Below are 19,689 nucleotides of genomic sequence, written 5' to 3'. Positions count from 1 at the left end.
ATCAGGTCTAAGGGACAGAGCCTGGCAGAGGCTTGTGTTGAGCAGAATGATGGCACCATGAAGAAACACACCCTTTAGATCAGATACAAAAAGTCCTCTGTGAACAGTACAGCTTTTCCACCTAATAAATTTTGATACTGAGACTGCTCCTATCATTTAGTTTTAAGCACTTACTCATGCATGTCCTTGCATAAAAGATAAAAGAGTCAGTCTCAAGTAATTCAAGTACACCTCCAGTCTTTGAATATGTGCTGCTTTCTGTGCAGGCACTAACCAGAGCATTGGAAAGCCTTCCCTACTTTGAAGCATCCCTGCTTTTTCTTGCTCTGCAGCACAGCACAACATCCCGAGAACAAGGAGAGCGGCAAATTAAGGAACTTATCTCTTTTCAACAGCAGCTCTGTGCTACTCTTTGAAGGTCTGCTAGGAAGTTTAGGGTCTCATCTTTCCTGTGTTACTGCCCACTCTGTCTGCGTGTTCCAGCTGTGGTATCAGTGCCGCTCGCCCCGGGAGAGCAGCAAAGGGAACCCTCTCAAGTGCTGCCTACCTGTTACACTGGAGTTGAGCTCCACCTCGTGGAAGAGGATCCCTCTTTTCTCTCGCCAACCTCTGAAATCCCGTCAGAAACAATCCACTTTATAACAGCAAATTTTAGAAGGGTCTTCCTAATTTTTTTCTGCCCACCTTACCTTGACGTGCACGACAAATTCTCTGGAAAGCCCAGCATATCCTGTTGCTTCATCAGCTACTTTGCCTTGGAGATTGAAAGCCACAGTGTGACCTGGGTAGCTGGCTGACTCAAGAATGGCACGGCTGTTTGCTTGAAGGTGGACACGGAGCTCACAGCAGGCCTTGTCTTTGCTCTAACACAGTCGAAGAAGGAATAATAAATTATATGAACTATATGGCAAAATCCAAACAAGAGAGAGAGTATCACAACAGAGTTTCTGTGTTGTTCGAGTTCCCACAATACTAGCAGTCTAATACAAAAATCTTTCCATTTTTCAGATGTGCAATTGTGAAATTGTGGGCTCAGTGGAATTTGATAGAAACAGTTCATTGTAAGGTGACGTAGATCTGGCAATAATATGAAAGATACCTGGGTGCCTCACTTGGAGAGTGTGTCACAGCCTATAAAGACGGCAAAGTATAAAGCTGACATGAGCAGGAAATGAGCCATGGTAACTCTTGTCCACCAGCCCACCTCCTCTTGCTTTTGTGTTTGTCCTCATTCATTAATACTGTTCTCACAGAAAACACTCAGAGAATCAGAAGTTTTATATGAAAGAGTAAAGCAACATGCTTTACTCCATGATTGCCTGTTCAGCTTGGCAGGCTTTATGATCCCATTGTATGAAATACATAATTTAATATTTTATCAAACCATTTCTCAGTTCATAATAATACATATCAAAATATTTTATCAACTCATCATCATTCTCATATTTAAATAAAACTAGAATTTTAGTCAATGTAAAAGGCTAACAATCCCTCTAATAATTGATAATACTTCTGATTTACATCATCTTGGAATTTTCAAGAGTACAAAGAAGCAATATTTCTAGGAAAATATTTCATTTTCAAGGCACTACCCTCTGAAGAAAAAGCTAAAAGAACTGTCTATCAGATTCAATATACCTATAAAAGTAAAGGACAAATTGTATGGATTTTAGAAGTAGTTGTGAAACAAGTGAGTAAGCATGTCCTCAAAGTACAATTAAGTATGTGTTATAAGGCAAATTGCAATTTTGTGTTGCCTGCTTGTTTCTCCTGAGAGAAACCTGAGAGACAGGTATCATGTCTTATAGGTGTCATAAAACACCAAAGACTCCCAAAACACCCTCAGACTCATTTCTGAGGCCTTTCACCACAGGACTGAAAGCTCCCCTGCATGAGGGGAGGTACCTGGGCGTTCCCACCTCCACTCCTCATTCAAACCCTGCGCATATATTTACACACATTGATCATCCAGTGCCATTTCACTCTAATCAGCCCTAAGGAGTCCCTTTACAAGAACCTGGATTACTCCCATATCCTAGGATAGGTCATAACAGTTGGATATTAGGAAAAGGTTCTTCACAAAGAGAGGGCCTGGGCACTGGAGCAGGTTCTCCAGGTGAGTGGTCACAGCACCAAGCCTGACAGAGCTCAAGAAGTGTTTGAACAACACTCGGAGGCACATGGTGTGACTCTTGGTGCTGGCCCTGTGAAGGGCCAGCAGTCAGATTTCCATGATCCTTGCGGGTCCCTTCCTGAATTCCCTTCAGGATATTCTCTGAGTCTATGATCAGAAGGAACTGAATTCTACAACTCCATTTACCTACTTGTATACTGCAAGTGCTGAGGAAGAAAGGTCATAGTAAGACTTTGAAGCTGGGATGGAATAAATCAAAATGCATCAAAACAAACCCTGGATTATACCAGCTGTCTTGTGACTGGCATTTTACTTGAAAAAAAAAGAAAAAACACAAAGGAAAAAGGGGCATTCATTTAAAATCAAGCCAGAGAATTTTTCCTTATCAAAAAAGAGGTGATATTAAGGCATTCCAGGCAGCTTGTCATCATGTGGCAAACAAATATAAATGACATCTTGGAATGGCCTGGTATTTCTGAATTAAAGAGAAGAAATGAACCAAAGAATAAAAAGTAAAGTGTGAGAAAACAAAGCCCTATCTCTAAATTCACCTATTTATCAGCAATTTCCTGGGTTCAGTTCTGTAATTCTTCACTCGTTATCTGATTGGAAGTGCAATTATTTGACTGATTTTAAAAACTTTTTTTTTTTTATCAGACAATGACATGTCTTTATGAAGCAGGAATCAGTAAAAGCATTTCCTACCTTTCCAGTTACATGGCCACTGACAAGAGCAAGAGCAAGAGATGGCATTTGATGACTGCTGAATATACATATATTTCTCCTTTTGACATTTACATCAAAAAGACCTAAGAGTTAAATAAAAAAAAAAGCCAGAAATATGAAAGTCTAACAATTCATACTTGCATTTAATTACTCTAGATGGTTTATCATTTTCAAGGAAAAAGAATTAATTAAGTGTTTAACTCAACAGTTTGACCTCTCTCATCGGTAAATTCTCTCATTCATTCAGGAAAGGGCATCTAGGGACTACTGTCTCTTTTGCTGCCTTGAGGAGAAAAGCCCTGAAAGGTAATGATAAGGAACAAATTTCTTTTTATCAGTGCATATGTTTAAAAAAAATCCATAAAAAGGAGCTGAGAACTCCAGCATAATGACCTGGGCTCTAGCACTGAATTTAGATGATAAATAACAGATGATGTAGGGAACATAAAGCTCTTAAGTAAGAAAAGAGACTTCATTTTCTCTATAGTCATATTAGACTTTGTAAAGCAAATCCTGCAGCATAACTCATGGCTTCTCAAATTTTAAATCTGGCCAATTTTCCAAACAATTAACTCCTATAGCTACAAAATACTGGTGAAAGGTAAATTCTTGCCATTTTTTATTGTTCCCAGGGACAACAGTGATTTTTTTTAAGCAACTGTTCTACCAATCCATTATGTTGCAGTTTTGTAAGATGCAGCTGTCTCTGGAGGAATCAGTGGTATCCTGATGCACTCTTTGGCGTGACCAGAAAGATTCTATCACTTCAAAAAAAGGTCTGTGTAAGGTCCCTGTGTAAAGTCCCTGTTGAGATGTCAGAAAGACTGAACAGTTCCATCAATTCCAAGGGAATAAAATACATGTACCTAATATTATATGTATTAGAGTTAAGTGTTACTAATGCAGGAGGAGGAAAGTTGATAAAGCGTGGAACTGATAGACTGCCATTAAAATCAATTACAAAAATGGAATAAAATGAATTTATGCATACACACACACACACACACACATATATATATACTCCTTATTAATGAACTCTACCTAAATTTGAACTTGTTATCTTAAATGGATCTAGTTTCACACAGAATCACAGAATTTCTAGGTTGGAAGAGACCTTTAAGATCATCAAGTCCAACCCATGTTCTAACACCTCAACTAGATCATGGCACCAAGTGCCAGATCCAGTCTTTTTTTAAACACATCAAGGGATGGTGACTCCACCACCTCCCTGGGTAGATGATTTCAGTATTTGACCACTCTTTCTGTGAAAAACTTCCTCCTTAATTCTAGCCTGTATCTCCCTTGGCGCAGCTTGAGACTGCGTCCTCTTGTTCGGTCTGTTGTTGCCCGGAGAAAGAGACCAACGCCAGCTCACCACAGCCACCCTTCAGGAAGTTGAAGAGAGAGCTCAACGTCCTTCCCAAACTGAGTGCCCAGAGCTGGACACAGCACTCAAGGTGTGGCCTCACCAGTGCCGAGTACAGGGGAAGAATGACCTCCCTGCTCCTGCTGGCCACACCATTCCTGATGCTGGCCAGGATTCCCTTGGCCTTCTTGGCCACCTGGGCACACTGCTGGCTCACGTTCAGTTGGCTGTCAACCAGCACCCCCAGGTCCCTTTCCACCTGAGCACTGTCCAGCCACACTGTCCCCAGCCTATAATGTTGCAGAGGGTTATTGTGGCCAAAGTGCAGGACTCGGCACTTGGACTTATTGAACTTCATCCCATTAGATTCTGCCCATCCATCCAACCGTTCCAAGTCCCTCTGCAAAGCCCTCTGTCCCCCCGTTTCAAAAGACTCTAGCTGTCCTTGCCATGTGAGTTCTGTGGGAGCACCACAAAGGAAAGCCAGCGACAAGACACTGTATGAGAATGTGTGTGTGTGTGTGTGTGTGTGTGTGTGTGTGTGTGTGTGTGTGTGTAAACTAAGCATACATTTTCTGAGTCCTTATATTCATTAACACATGCATATTTTAAGTAAGGAAAATGTTTAGTATGATTATATACTCTTATCCATTTTACAAATCTCAGTATTAAAATCTTTCTTTGTATCTCTTATGCACACATCCACATGGAAAATACTTTACCATATTTGTTTTTCTTGTCACCAAGAGCATCAACTCTGCTATCTGGGTAGAGGCAAATGAAGCCATGAGTGACCCGGTTGTAAAATTGAAGTGTAATACCTTTCCGAAATTTCCACTTTTCTGCAGCCCACTAGTTTTGTAAAAAACAAACAGAAAAGGCTTATGAGAAGATGATACACAGGAATTTGTCATACAAAGCAATTAACTGACCTGATCGCAATCAAAGCAGAATTTCAGTGGTTTAAATTAAAATGAAAATGTATACTCTTACAGTTTTTTCTCTCTTGAGTTCCAGCTCTTGTCCTGTGTGGTTAAAAACAGTTTAATTAATTTACAGAAATTCTTCATTCCCTTTGAGACAGTTTTCTTCCCCACCAATTTTCACTTACTTCCTGGAAGCATGCTGGCATTTGTCACAGGCAATTCTCGAGAAATCTTGCCATCATCCTGTCCCTGGTCCAGCCACCTAAGAACCAGAACCTTTCAGTAATAACCTTGATTGGCAACTTCCAAAGTATGCATGATACTTTTATACAATACTTGCTGTCCTATGCATTATAGTCTTAAGGCTGACAAACAGCAATACAAAAATCCAGCTTTAGTAAAAAGAGATTAACATTGGCAAAAAATTATTTTTCTTTCTTGTTCTTGGTGAAATATAAATAAATGCTTTCCTGGACTGAGGTAAAAGGGCCTAACCCAATTGTTATATGTCAGAGAACTCATATTCATCCCAGATCAATCATGAATTGTGCAGTGATCACAACGTTTGTTCTTCCCGTCTGCAAGAAGGCGACAGCAAGATGCAAATTGTTCCATGCCCTGAAAATCCCTATAGGAGGAGGCAAACCCAACAGTGGCAACACTTTCACCATGTCTGAACTGTACTTTCACAATGCCTTTGTACACATCTACTTATGTAAGTTAAGTCTAACTCCATTTGAGTCAAAAGCATGCCCACACTCAGAGCAAGATAGCAAGCACGGCATCAAGCTCTAACAATAACTAGCACATACCCTGCATTTTTCTGCCTGAAATGGATTTGAACTCTCCCTAAATTATGTATGAAGCCAGCATTATAGATCTCTTCATTGCAGTTCATCTCCTCTAGAATACAGACTCAAAATTAGGTCAGGCAAGGATGAGGTGCTGTATCTGATAGGCAGAAAGCCCTTACTCACACATAAATCAGTTTCAGTGTGCACATCGCTCACTCTGGGCTGTCTCAGGCAGTTATTTATTCACTCAGAGAAGTGAGAGGAGGAAATAGAATTGGGGTGCCACTGGCAAGCTGCAGCTAGACTCTTACGTGACTGGACTTTACTGTTCCTAATATTTGCACTGATATTTATCGATTAAGATTTTTCCGCAAGGTGTTGAGGATTAATCAGGCATAGATAAAACTGTAAATGAGTTATAGAACAGAAGAATCAGAGCAGCAGCATCTGCAGGGGAAAAGGCAGGGAAGTTAGGATTGCTTCAAATTACGTTGCAGCTCAGTGACAGGCTGCAAAGCAAATGAGTAAAGGGGATGTGGTCAGGCAGCTGCATTTGTGATTGCCATTTCACAGGATCTTAAAGGCTGATCCTGAGCTCACTGAACCCCAAGCTAATCTCCATATTAACTTCAGTAAATCAGGAACAATTTGCTTGAGAGCCAGAAAGCCACTCTTCTGAAAAGTCTTGCATTGCCTGACAGTAAGAACAGATGAATCTGCTGGTGTCAGATACAAGGTGTTGGATACGGAAAATCTGTAACAAAAGCCTATCTTAAATAGTTCAAAAGGTGTAAGAATGGAAAGTTCCCACACAGAACTTTTTATTGCTTTTTCCTTAGTTTAAAGACCAAATGTTTGACCAGATACATCTCTTAGAGCTGTAAAATGAATCAGACAATCTCAACTCACTTCTTAGGAAACACATATTTCCCCTTACAGGATATTTCAGGAGAAAAACTAAGGGTAGCTACAAATTTATTAAACATCTAACCCAAATCAAGTATAACCAACCTGTGACAAAGAAAAGTATAATCCAAATCTGTTATAGGATCCTTGATTACAACTTTGTCCAGAAACCATCCATTTCCTTAGAAGAAATAAAGTGAAAAACAAAACATTGTTCATGAGAGAAAAATTTATTTGTTTAATTATGTCAGGCTTCCTATAGTTTTCTCTCTTCTACTGGAACTGCAAAATCTGCAGCTTCACTGGCAGGTTGAAAGAGTGACAGCTACCCTCACAGCTGGAGAGAGGGCGGTACCTGCTCCAGGTACTCTGGAGCTTCCTTATGGGCCTGCAAGCTGCTGAGTCTCTCCCTGCCTTCATCCCTCCCTCCTTTAACATTGCCATCATATGAGTCTTATTAGTTTTGCCAATCAAAATAACAACAAAATTATATAGCAGCTTATGATGGCTCAAAATAAGTTGCTGTGTTTACAGTATTTAAGTTCAAGAGTTTGAAAAATAGGACTTTTGACTGCAAGCATTTTAAGTTTCACCATTAACTGGAAGTCTAATGACAAGACTGGGTTACAAAAATCTTCAATTGCATCTTTACAGTGCAACTGATAATGCTAATCCATCTAAAATTATAATAGCTCATTTTAACTTTAATACAAGACACAAGCAATGTTTAACATGAAAACATTCCCCCTCCTCACAGTTTTTAACAGGGATTAGTAAGAAATTATATCAGATGCTGTCCTTAACATAATGGTTGAGAGTAGACTGCAGGTGAGATTTCTCACCTGATCCAAGCCCATTGTGTCCTATAACAATCTTGTACAAACATCCAAGGTGCACAGCTTCAACAGCAAAGATGTCAGTCTGTAATCAACAAACAAAATTTCAGAAAAATGTAAAAAGCAGAGCATTCTTCAGCCACACAATTCTGAACACCCAAGAACCCTTGTAACTTTGTCTTATATAACCCTTATAACTTTGTCAATATAATTTTTGTCAAGATCATAATTTGAAATATTTGTTGATGATAAAGTGAGAGCAAAATGGGAAGGTCAGGTTTCCTGAAAAAGAAGTAGAAGTAAGCCTGATCACTTCGCTAATGGGAGTAGCACCATTCAAATTAATGGGATCAGAGTCAGGAAAGAGAAACCTGTTAAAAGTGTTGATGGCTAAACAATTACAAATTACAGCAGATTTCAACATTAGAAATGCAGATATAAAATGAAATTTCATTTCCTCTTTGCTTATTAAATAAAATTTTTAGAAGAATGAAAACCAAAGGTACACTGCTTACCTATTTTTAAATGAAAATTCTCACTTCCAAAAGCACTGGTATAACTTTAGAAAGCATTTGGAACTTAATTAGAGAATTTTGGGGAGTCATTGGAATGTAGTAAATATCTCTTTTCTAACTGTATCTTTCTCGAAATCACCACCCACCCGAGAGAGAAAAGCCAGACAAACATATCAAAAAATGCCCTTTCACTTACTTGTCCTTTTAAAAATTTCCTGGATTTGTGTGACCTGAGCAGCTGTCTTGATCCTGTATCACCTCTTTCTCCATAGACAGAAATATAGACATCAGCCTCAGTTCCAGCGTTCCACAGGTCTCCTGTTGTCACATGCACTTTGTAGACAGTCACTGACAATAAAAGATGACAACTTTTCGTATCACAAACACTATTGTATAGTTACAATAACATCTAGCTGGCTGTAGAGTCCAAAGACATCTGTGTAAAGGACAGGCTATAAAACTTTAAAAATCCTATTCAATAAAATAAAATACATAGTTGCTTTTATGTTCTTTATGGTTGTTACGTTTATTGTTGTGTCCCAGACTGTCGCTTGTGAAGAATGCAAACAGAAGTTAATTTTAGTGCCCAGTAGCATATCTTGGTCCTGCAGCATCATTTGAAATCATCATAAACTGAAAAGTAAATAATGTAAATCCAAGATTAGAGTCACCATAAGTGGTTTAATCAAAACTATAAAAAGCAATAGGAGCCATTAACATTTTGAATGCACTGGTTAACCAAATAGGCTAAAATCCAGCACCATAATTTTAATTTTCTAGGACCTCAAAACTCAGAACACTGCATTGTTTTGTTATTTTAGCAATTACTGCTACAGGATAGAATCATAGAATTGTTTGGTTTGGAAGACACCTTAAAGACCATCTAGCCCTTGCCACAATCATGGACATCCTCAGTTACATCAGGTCACTCAGATCCATGTCCAAACTGACTTTGAATGTTTCTGGGGACAATTAAACTCTCTATATTCCATATGGAAATTCCTTTAAGGATATAAATTTAGGATGGAATAACTAAGACTAAATGATTCAATAAATCATTTCTTTAGTAATAATGGATATTGCAAGTGAAGCTAAATTTGAGTTAAAATATGATGAAACTAAAGACTACATTACATAAAAATATCTACTGATATAAAACAGTGGTCTTTAAAATGCAGACATAGGAACTCCATAAAATCCAGCAGTAAGATAAAACATGCAGTCATAATCTTCAGTATTAACATGGGAAAGGTAAAATTTATGCCAATATACACTAACAAAATTTTGTTAGACCAGATGAGAATGAAAGGGGAAGAGAAAACCTCATTTTCTGGCACACAAGCTCTTCTACCAAGGGTAGGTGACCACTTGTCTTGCAAGCAGAAAAGAGTTTCTGAACCACTGGGTCCAAAACAGCATCAACATTATCATCATTCAATTGTCAGTTTCTATTTGAAACATGTTATGAAGCTTGGCTGCAATTCTCTGAAGGAGGTTGCTTCCAGATCTCACTCTTCTGATGGCCAAACACCTTTCTTTAATAAGCACTGAAGATTTATTCACCATCAGTCCATATCTGCAATTATGCTAGGTGGCTGGTCAGTGTTGCAATTTTTCCATTCATCCTGATTATTTTCATTATCTCTCATTGATTTACACAGGTTTTTTGTGCTTGTTACTAAACAAGCTATCTTTTAAGAACTCAATTTGGATAATGGTAATAATCATTTAGCAAAAACACTAAACAGCCTGCACAGGTTTTAATGTGCCCACGCAGAACACTAGTGGTAATTTCCTTCTGGCATGAAAGCTAACTCATTTTGAGATCAGAGCCTCTGAAATATGTGGCATAGGCCAGCCACATTTAACACACATAAGCTTTTGACACTCTTGACTTAGCACCATAATTAGGCACTATCTTTCCCAGTGTATGCCTGTCTCAATACTCAAAATAGTTTTCTTTTAGCAGCTGTTAATTCATACTGCACTTTACCCATATAATTTCACATGTCACAACCTGATCTATTTACTTGCCCAATTTTTTCTTTGCAGCACCCACATGAACACATGCCCCATGAGCAGACCACAGCAGAGGGAGAGAATTAATTTCTCTAGACCAACAATTCCATGCATAGGACCACAATAATGCTCTACTGCAACAATTTCCTCCTTCAGTAAATACTTGCTTTCCAATTCCTGTAAGAAGAAAAGCAAAGGTCCACCAGCTACCAACACTGTGTATCCCTGTGCATCCCTGATTTATTCTCAGGATATAATTAATGATTGTGTCATAAACCATGAGCAGACAGGGACAAAAAGTAGAATGGTAAAGGATAAAACGTCAAATGAAAGCTGCTCAGTCCTCCAGCATTATAGCAACAAAGTCTCTATGTAACACTTCTTAACAGTTTAATTCCCATGTTTTTCCTTTGAATAAAAAAGAATGTTAAATCAGAGAGTGCTTCAGCCTCTTTTTATTCAGAAATTGGTTTTAAAGTGCCTCTCATCATCTCTCTTTCACATTGAATCCAGACCCCTTCACTGTTCTGTTATCAAACTATCTTCTCTGAAGTTAAAAGCTGTGTTCCCTTTACACTGTCTCATGCAGAAATATAACACTGGCAAAAAGACGCAGAGGCTGTCTTTCAATTACTAAATCAGAGATGAAACTGCCTTCTCCAAAGCTTTCTGCATGACCCCTTTTACACTGAAGCTGGTAGAAATGCACAGAAGCTCTTTTCTTCCTCCCTTGTGTGAGAGAGAAATTGTTACCTACAAAATGCAGATTGAGAGGTTGGTTATAAGTGTGCCTTTGTGCTTTTCATGCATGAAGATTACTCAATAATAAAAATCTTTCATTGCATCTTCACTTCAGAAACAAGGAAAGCTGCTACTCAGAAAGAGCCCAAAAATTAGGATGTTCAGAGAATCACAGAATATTCTGTGTTGGAAGGGACCCACAGGGATCATTGACTACAATTCTTAAGTGAACAGCCCATATAGGGATTGAATCCACAACCTTGGCATTATTAGCACCATGTGCTAACCAGCTGAGATTGTTGAGGTCTGCATCTCAGGATATTTAAACAAGAGGACATTTGGGGAAGAAAATATACTGGAAATAGGATAATAGAGCATATTCAATACAATATGTCAATTATCATTAATTAGCATTTATTCAAAGGGGTGAGGAGGCACTTGACTTTTATAACAGTGTGTTTGTATGTCCCCCTATAAAAACAGTATTTGTCTCCTGACCAAAGAGACCAAACCTGTGAGGAAGCAGGCTGAGTGCCTCTAAGGCTTCTCTTGTCATGAAGATCATGACCATCCAGGACCAAAAATCATTGTGGTTAATGTGGATGGGCCTCTCTGTCTCTCTAGAGCATCTTATGAGCCATTGACATCTGCTAAGTACTGGGGGAAATCCCCCCCAGTTATTCTTTTTCTCTTAAAACATACTTTTGAGGCACAAACCTGTTTTTTTCTGATCTTCTTAAGAAGGTTCTTAATGTTAGAGCTCAGTCATCACAGAGAAGCATAAATATAACTCCAGGCAACCCATCTCTTTATTACAAGAGTAACTGTCCCTAGGTATGTTTTCCCACATCCATTTTCTAGATTTCTGCCCCTCGATTTTATCTGTATATATCCTCTTCCTCTAGCCTGCACCCACAATATCTGTTACCAGTGAAATACCTGTTACGATTTCAACTTTGCAAGATCAACACAAGGGACCATAGACATACCCTAAAGCACTGACAAATTGTTAAACATTCTGGAAAAGGGATTTCATAGTTTTTAGAGAATTTAGAATGGAAGTTTCTCTCATCCCATTAATTTTGTCTTCTGCAGCTGATACAATTTCTGTGGGGAAGAGAAGAGGACATGTCCCAGGTGGATCTTGCTCTAGTGGAGTCCTAGCACAAGTAATACCAGTGGTGTTATGGCTTTCTCCCTCTAGCATCACACCCTACTAGGATGGGAATCTGCTGCAGCATTCTTGCTCCCTCGCCCATATCTCTCCCAGGACACACTGCTCTTGCTATGCCCTTGTAATTTTCTTAGAAATTTTCCAGAAAAGGACAATTCCAATTGGAGAGAAGGGAGGAACAAACACAGACTTTCCATCCCTTTTCCACTTATCAAGCAGAGGGATCATTAGCAACATCAGGGACTGGTGTGGTAGAGCAGGACACTAAAACAGTGCAACAACAGCAACACCCAATTTCATATCCTTTGGAATAATTCACGTTTAGAATTACAATACAATCTCTCTGTGAATAATGGAGATTTTAACACTTATAGCCTCCTGAAATATTTATTCTGAAAGTTTTATTCCACGTCCAAAAATTAAAAGTATTCTGGAAGTCTGAGCCACTTACCAGAAAGAGACTGAAACAGCAGCTGCAATGGTAACACTGGAGCTGTAATCCTCAGTTATTGAAAACAGAGTTTGTGATCTGGCTCATATGCTGGCTTCATGGTGGTTACATGTCTGACAAGTCTTTACTATTGCCTTTATTCTAAACCAAACATAAGCACGGAAAATCTTACCAAACAAGGAATCCACTTAAAGAATATGTGAAATTCAAAGCATTAAAGATTCTCTCATTTCTTTTCCAGTGCTTTTTTTCACCTGACTGTGCACAACAACAACAGTAAACCAAAGCAGAAAAAGTGTTGTGGCAGCCAAAAAGTAATAGAGGGCCTGATGAAAAATAATGAACTCACCTCTATCGACATCAGTCTGGGCTCTGACTTTGCTGATGTGGTATTGTGCTTACCTGGAAGAATAGGCTGACCCTGCTGAAAAACAGGAAGCTCCACAGATATTTCCCCATCAGCCTGGTCCTTGGCCAGCCATCGATGTGCAGGGAAAAAGAACTGCTCCCCTGAGAAAAGGTTCAGCAACTGCACCTAAATAGCACCAAGAATTCCAATTTAACTTGCTGATCTCAGAGCAGATGGAAGAGAACATGAAACGTGTGGGATGCTGTTGAAATCTGTGCAGGTAGAGCTTTGTGGATAGCCACAAAACCATGGGTTTGGAGCATTTCTGCTCCCTGGATCCAGCTGCCCAAATCTGACTTTTGGCTCAGTCATATTTGAAAGTTCAGGGCAGAGTAACTCAAGTGCAACTGAGAAAGAGGTTTTTGTCAGCTCAGGAGCACTCCCACAACAGCTGCAGCTGCTGTTCCAGCTGGTACATCCATGGGGGCTGGCACTAGGTGGCATGGCTTACCACAGACAGGACTTCTCACCAGGAAGTTTGTCAATGCTTGCATCTCTATTCCGTATGCTTTTATCAGAACAGGAATTAAAGGGACAGGTTTTGATTCTTCAACACTCTTTGTGACTTAAATAAACCATGAAAGTGCCCCAACACCAACTGAGGCCTACACAATGTCCTACATTATTTTCTTCCATGCCCAGCTTCAAGCATGTGGCAGCAAAAGGACCATGGGCAAACCAGCTAAAGGAGGAAAAGAGGTTATTTTGTACTTCAAAGTATTCCTTAGTAAGCACTTCAGAGGCTGCTGTATATTCTAACAGTCCCTGATTATGCTAATTTATACCCATATCTACACTAGATTTTGGGTCGGCAGAGAGAAGGGAAGACACTTCTACTTGTAGTTTCACTCTGTGCTTTGCAGAATCTAATCTCCTTAATTTGAATATTGAACAAACTCAGATTTACTGAAAACATTTTTTATCTCCTTTACTCCTTGAATATTAAAATTTAAAGACAAAGATTCATCTTGTCTGAAAAACCTGGCACACCTTAGCCTGTCGACGTCTGCTGATGAAGCCTGAAAGGGAAATTTGGATTAGCAAAGCAGCACCTCCATGGACATTTCCTAGTCTGATATCATCTCACTACAGATACAAACACAGAAACCATGGGACACTGATGGAAAACTAATGTGCCTAACTACCAGAAAAGCTCTGTAGTTGTATAAAATGCTGTTTTCATTTTAGTTCTTCCTGAAAAAATGTAGGTTTCCCAAGAAAGAGCAATGCTAAGTGTCTGTAGGTGGTTCCTCTTGTGTGAAGTCTAGAAATCAATGACTATATTCCTTTGTCTCTGAACCATAAAAACCACTATCTGCAGGGTTTGAATGTATTTCCTTTTCTTTCTCCTTTTCTTTGACTTTCTGCCCAAAGTTGCAAAGAGGGAATGACCTGGCCCTGGCTGATGAACCACTCCCTAAAAACTGTATCTGATTGACTGAGATTCAATAAAGAGACAATTGAAATTTATAAATAAATAACTAATGGAACACACAGAAGTCTTGGGTTTTTTTAAATTTTACTGTTGATTTCAATTAATATATCCTAGGTGGAAAGAAGGTTAATAATAACTTTTCATTTTTTCTCTTTCCTTTTATTTTTTGTCAGACTTCCTCAGTCTCTCATTTTTAAATGTCTGTCTCCAAAACTCAGTACAGCTGGAAAACTAATAGCTAGGTTTTATAATCAGACAGTCATCACTTGCATTGAAAGATATATAATCCCTATAATTCTATTAGGAAATCTCTTAGAGTGATAATAGTTTAGTCTTAGATAGTTTAGTCTTAGATAATATTTCAGTGTAGACATGAATAGATAGTTTAGTCTTAGACACATAATATTTCAGTGTAGACATGAACTGGCTAGAGGTGTGAACTCACAGGATCTTGCATAAACTTCAGTTAACGCTTCCCAGATCTCTTTCTTCTGAGTCATAAGCCAGGGTAAAGATAAGCATCAAATAGCCACAGATTTTGAGCACTGATCAATGAATATTTGACTTCAGTGGGCACTTTGCATTTGATAGATCTAGATATATCATGAAATATAATTTAAACACTGAGTTTACCAGCAGCTTTTAAAGCTCTTCATAAACTGCAGTCTCTTAACTGAAAGATAAGAAGCTCTGGCACAAAGACGGAAAGGTTTCAAGCATGCATAGGATATAATTGGCACACATAGTATCACATCAGATATTAGGATAAAAGTCAGATCCTTTAGTTTCCAGTCCAGAAACCTCTATATTATGCTTCCCAATCAAACCTTGAAATGCAACTAGCTAATTCTCTTTGCTTTATTATATTTGCTTAACCTGCATCAAGATATTTTTTACATAAGGCGGGAAAAGGACCTCTTCTTGTCTTTTTCTTGTCAGAGACACAGAACTAGAAACATTTGCAATGTAGCTGTGGTGCTGTGCACAGGGACCCATAGGCATCAGCCACAGATTTGGGGAGGACTTGGCTAGGCTGGGTTCAGTGGCTTTGTGGGTTTAAACAAACTCCAGGCACTTTGTAGCATACAAAGACTTGTAGAAGACCCAGACTATAGCATCTAAGTTAAGCAGTCTTCCTTGCTGCCCAGCCACACATTTTTAAAGAAACATAATGCATTAAATTGCAAATAGCAAACCCAGACATCATAAGCTGCTCTAATTCCACACAAAACCATTACTTCATAAGTAATCCCTTAAATGAAGGTGAAAGCATTTGATGAGGCTAATATAATCCCAGGGATTTTTTTTCTTACTCATATTTTGAATCCACTGTCATATCTGCTTTTGGACAGATAAAATTCTTTCTCACTGCTTTTACCTCTTTGCAGTGCCAGGCAGGGGAGTTTCCTGCATTTGTGTGTCCTATACGTATTTTGTAGAGATGTCCTATGTTCCTAGTATTGACCTGTAAAAGAAACACAACTAAGGAAACACAGAACATTTGTTAAAAAGAAAAGGTATGCAACAGAAATTCAATTCAATTCACAAAAAAGTAAGGTGAGACTTTTGATTCAAGGAATTAAATATTCTTACATTTAAGCAAGACTTTCCAACAGATTTTACTTCAGATAATCCTTAGACATTTTGGTTTTCTAAAAGACAGCCCTCAAAAATCCCATTGGCCTGCCAATTCCATTTAAATATCTTCAGGAAGTTGCTGTGGTAATTCTTGGCTGAATATTTGCCTCAGTGGGAGATGAATAGAGACCATATGTATGACTAAAAAGCAAAAGTGTCTTGACCATAAAACCTGTCTCAGTTTAGCATCTATACTAGTGACCTGCTCCAAAATTATTTCTGCTCGCATATACCTCTGAGTTTCTCCCTACCCCTCCAGGATTGTATGCCTTACAATTTTTTGAAAACAATTGTGTTCAGCTTTGATGCTTCTTTTTACAAAAAAAATCAATTAAATCAAGTTAAAAAGCTGTATTTGAAAGATTAGCTTTTGGGCAGGCTGGATGAATATGTCCAGTACAGATAACAGGGCACTGAGGGAATAACTTTGTGTGAAGGTTATTCAAACAACCTTACTATGAACTTAAGTGTAGAAATAGAAAGCTTATCTTCAAGGAACTGGAAGTACACCATCAGTCTTCCTTCCTCACTGTATAATTTGTTTTGTTATAATGTAGGCTTGATTTTCTTTCCTGTTGTTTTCCATAGAATTAATTTTCGTGTTTTCATTGACATTGTGTAGGAGGGTGTGAAATGAGTTACCTGTATCATGAATTTCCCTGAACTCAGTGTTATAAATGATAAAGAGGCAGAGCAGCAAGGATAGATCACAGTTATGTGCGAATAGAGTGCACTCAGAGACTCTTCTCTTCCTATACATTCCAGAGTAGGTTCTCCTTGATTGCATTCAGTGCTGTGAGTACTTGCCTAACAGAGGAATCCTAGATCTCAAACAATGGGACTGTCCTCCACATTTTGCATTTAAAAGTCATTATGACTTTTAAATGGTGACATTAATTTCAGTAATGGCAACAGGAAACAGCCAACAACATGTATTGTGAAGAGGATCTTTTAATCTGTCAGGACCTGCTTACTTGTTTTATCCACTCCTTTCAATCTGGCTGGTTTTGATGTCACAGATGGAGGATGACATTCTGTATCAGGGGTGCTGGATTCTCCTGAGTAAAGGGATAAGAACTGCACTTCCTGCATCCCAGACATCTATGGGTCAACTGTGGCAAAGGTGAGCTCTTCATCAGTGCTGGCATCAAACACCTTTTCTCAGAAGGGGAGTTGCTACACTGGATACTAATGATGGAAGCACCTGTTTGTCATATGGCCCTGTAACAGACACCTGTAGATAACCCCTGACAATCCTATATAAACACACAAGCTATGCAGATTGTGATAAAGGACCTAGTCTGGCTCACCTAAATCACCACCATATAAGACTAATTGAGGAATAATTTGTTTGTGTAACTGGAAGCAGAGGCAGTTTCAGATAGATTTATTACAGGTATAAAATTTGCCACTATTTCAATAAAGCAGCAGGTCTTTAACACGGTTAAAATTTTACTCCATATCTTAATTCTTCACTTCCTCGTTTAATTTTTAATATTGTAGCCCTGTTTCAAATTTGCAAACTAAAGAATTATCTGTTGTTATATGTTTCTAGGTATTTTCTTGGGCACAATGCAAATAAAACAGTAGTTCTTCAACAGACAATAAACATGTTGAATCAAATAAGCTTTGGGTAAGTGATTGAGAAAGGATGCTAAATTTAGCTCTACATTTAAGTCTTGATTCTCATTTCTAGATATGTGCAACATACAAAAAGCTGCCATTTTATCACATAGAGTTTGAAATGTCATGTGATCTGGCAGAAAGCAAGAGGGTAACACAACGAATATATATTACTTACTGTGAAGATGTCTTCATTGCCTCTCTGAAATAATTTTCCCTTCTCTCCATCAAGAAAAATAGGACCTGAACTGCCACGATCCCCATACAATGCAATATAAACCTTTGAGCTTGTTCCTGCAGATGGCACATCACTGGTGAGGACTGACACATTCCATTTCCTAGCTATCAAAAGATAAAAAGACTCACTGAATTACTTAAACTCAATATTCTTAATAAAATGTATTTCAATAATCAAAATCCTAAGTAATAACATGTCAATGAATACAGAAATATGTATTTCACAAAATTACAGCAGGCAAATATTGAGGTTGCTATGTTTGGCATGACAAGAAATGTCAGGTTGCGTTCATATCTTTTATTCCAAATGTCCTATATGACCAAATTTGAATGAATGTAGATCACCTTTCAAATACAGTCTTGAAATATTGTATTAAATATGGGATTCTCCTTACTTTGGAAATATCAGCTCTACTCAATGCAGTGCTGTGTAATGACAGCCTTGACACTCATCACTTTAAACATTAGGGACCCTGAAAGCAAATTAGCTCTGCTGGAAAAGGACTGTTTAAGAAAGGATCTGTATCTCTGCAAAGGTGTGATCAGCTGCACAGATGTAGCAACTTGTTTGGAACACACTGAGGCTTTACCAGCACAGGAAGGACTTTGATCTGTTGGAGAAAATCCAGAGGGGGCCAGCAAGCTGGTAAGAGGCATGAAGAACCTCTGCTAGGAGGAAAGTCTGGGAGAATCAGGTTTTTTCAGCCTGGAAAAGAGAAAGCTTCAGAGTGACCTTCCAGTAACTGAAGGGAACCTACAGGAAAGATGGAGAGGGACTATTTACAAGAGCATGTAGTAACAGGAAGAGAGGCAATGGCTTCAAACTGAAAGAGAACAGTTTTAGGTTAGATATTTGGGAAAAATTCTTCACTGTGAGGGTGGTGGGACACTGGAGTCTGTTGACCAGAGAAGCTGTGGATGCCTCATCTCTGGAAGTGCTCAAGACCAGGTTGGATGGAGTCTAAGTGGAAGGTGTCCCCGACCACTGCAAGAGGGTTGGAACTAGATGGGTCTTAAGGACCCTTGCAACCCAAACTATTCACTCAGCTGAAATTAGCTGATTATTTAATTCCTTGTTTATCTTTGCTTGTGTGTGCACCTTTTTCTTTACCTATTAATCTTTATCTCAACCCATGAGTCTTCTCTCTTTTACTGTCTCCAATCCTGCTGGTGGGGAAGTAAGCAAGCAGCTGAGTGGGGCTTAGTTCTGACTGGGGCTAATCTGTGACACAAGGTGAGAAAATTGTATTAACTATTCCCCACAACTCTTACAGTGGATCAACATTGAAATTAGATTAATGACATTTTATATCATTACTGCTATAAAAGTCAAGGTACTTGTTTAATAGTGTTACATTGAACAATTAAATGGTCTTCTTTTCCTCTGACATCCTTATAATTAAGAGAAATATGCCTTATGAATTTCAGAAGATTAGAGGAAATAGAAAAAATATTTATATAGAAGAAAAACTTGAGAAAATGTCTGATTTTGTTGATGGATACCAAGGATGAAAAAGACTTCTCTAAGTAAATTATAGTGTCGGCTTTGGGACACGTGTATATACACTAACGATGAGTAGGCTGAGGATAGAAACTAGAAAACATTCAAGACAGACATCAGAAGCAGGACTCAAGCTCTAGAACGCTTCTCTAGTGGAAGCTGTAATGACTACAGAGAAAAAGATTTAAAATGAGATTTAGTAATTACATGGAATTACATGGAATTACTTACCTAATTGTGTAGTTTCCCTCTAGCAAG

General features: G+C 38.6%; 1 protein-coding gene and 1 long non-coding RNA gene across 2 annotated transcripts in view; both read right to left on the bottom strand.

The window, feature by feature from the left end:
* Positions 1-7,709, bottom strand: part of LOC102043616 (lipoxygenase homology domain-containing protein 1) — a 122,295-nt gene extending 114,586 nt beyond the window's left edge. The window contains exons 1-4 of the mRNA XM_031066617.1: positions 7,695-7,709; positions 4,949-5,078; positions 2,840-2,943; positions 690-863 (exon numbers count right to left, since the gene is read on the bottom strand). Coding sequence (XP_030922477.1) covers positions 690-863; positions 2,840-2,943; positions 4,949-5,078; positions 7,695-7,709 — 423 coding nt within the window. The remainder of the gene's footprint in view (positions 1-689; positions 864-2,839; positions 2,944-4,948; positions 5,079-7,694) is intronic.
* A 46-nt stretch (positions 7,710-7,755) lies between these two features.
* Positions 7,756-18,035, bottom strand: LOC115949530. Its single transcript, XR_004082977.1, has 5 exons — positions 17,872-18,035; positions 15,811-15,897; positions 12,991-13,123; positions 8,400-8,551; positions 7,756-7,773 (listed from the first exon to the last, which is right to left on the bottom strand). It is a non-coding gene; the product is annotated as an uncharacterized LOC115949530 (long non-coding RNA).
* Between the last annotated feature and the right edge of the window lie 1,654 nt (positions 18,036-19,689).

This window comes from Geospiza fortis, unplaced genomic scaffold, assembly GCF_000277835.1.
Source record: "Geospiza fortis unplaced genomic scaffold, GeoFor_1.0 scaffold53, whole genome shotgun sequence".
Taxonomy (NCBI): Eukaryota; Metazoa; Chordata; class Aves; order Passeriformes; family Thraupidae; genus Geospiza; species Geospiza fortis.
This window is presented reverse-complemented; position numbering and strand designations above follow the sequence as displayed.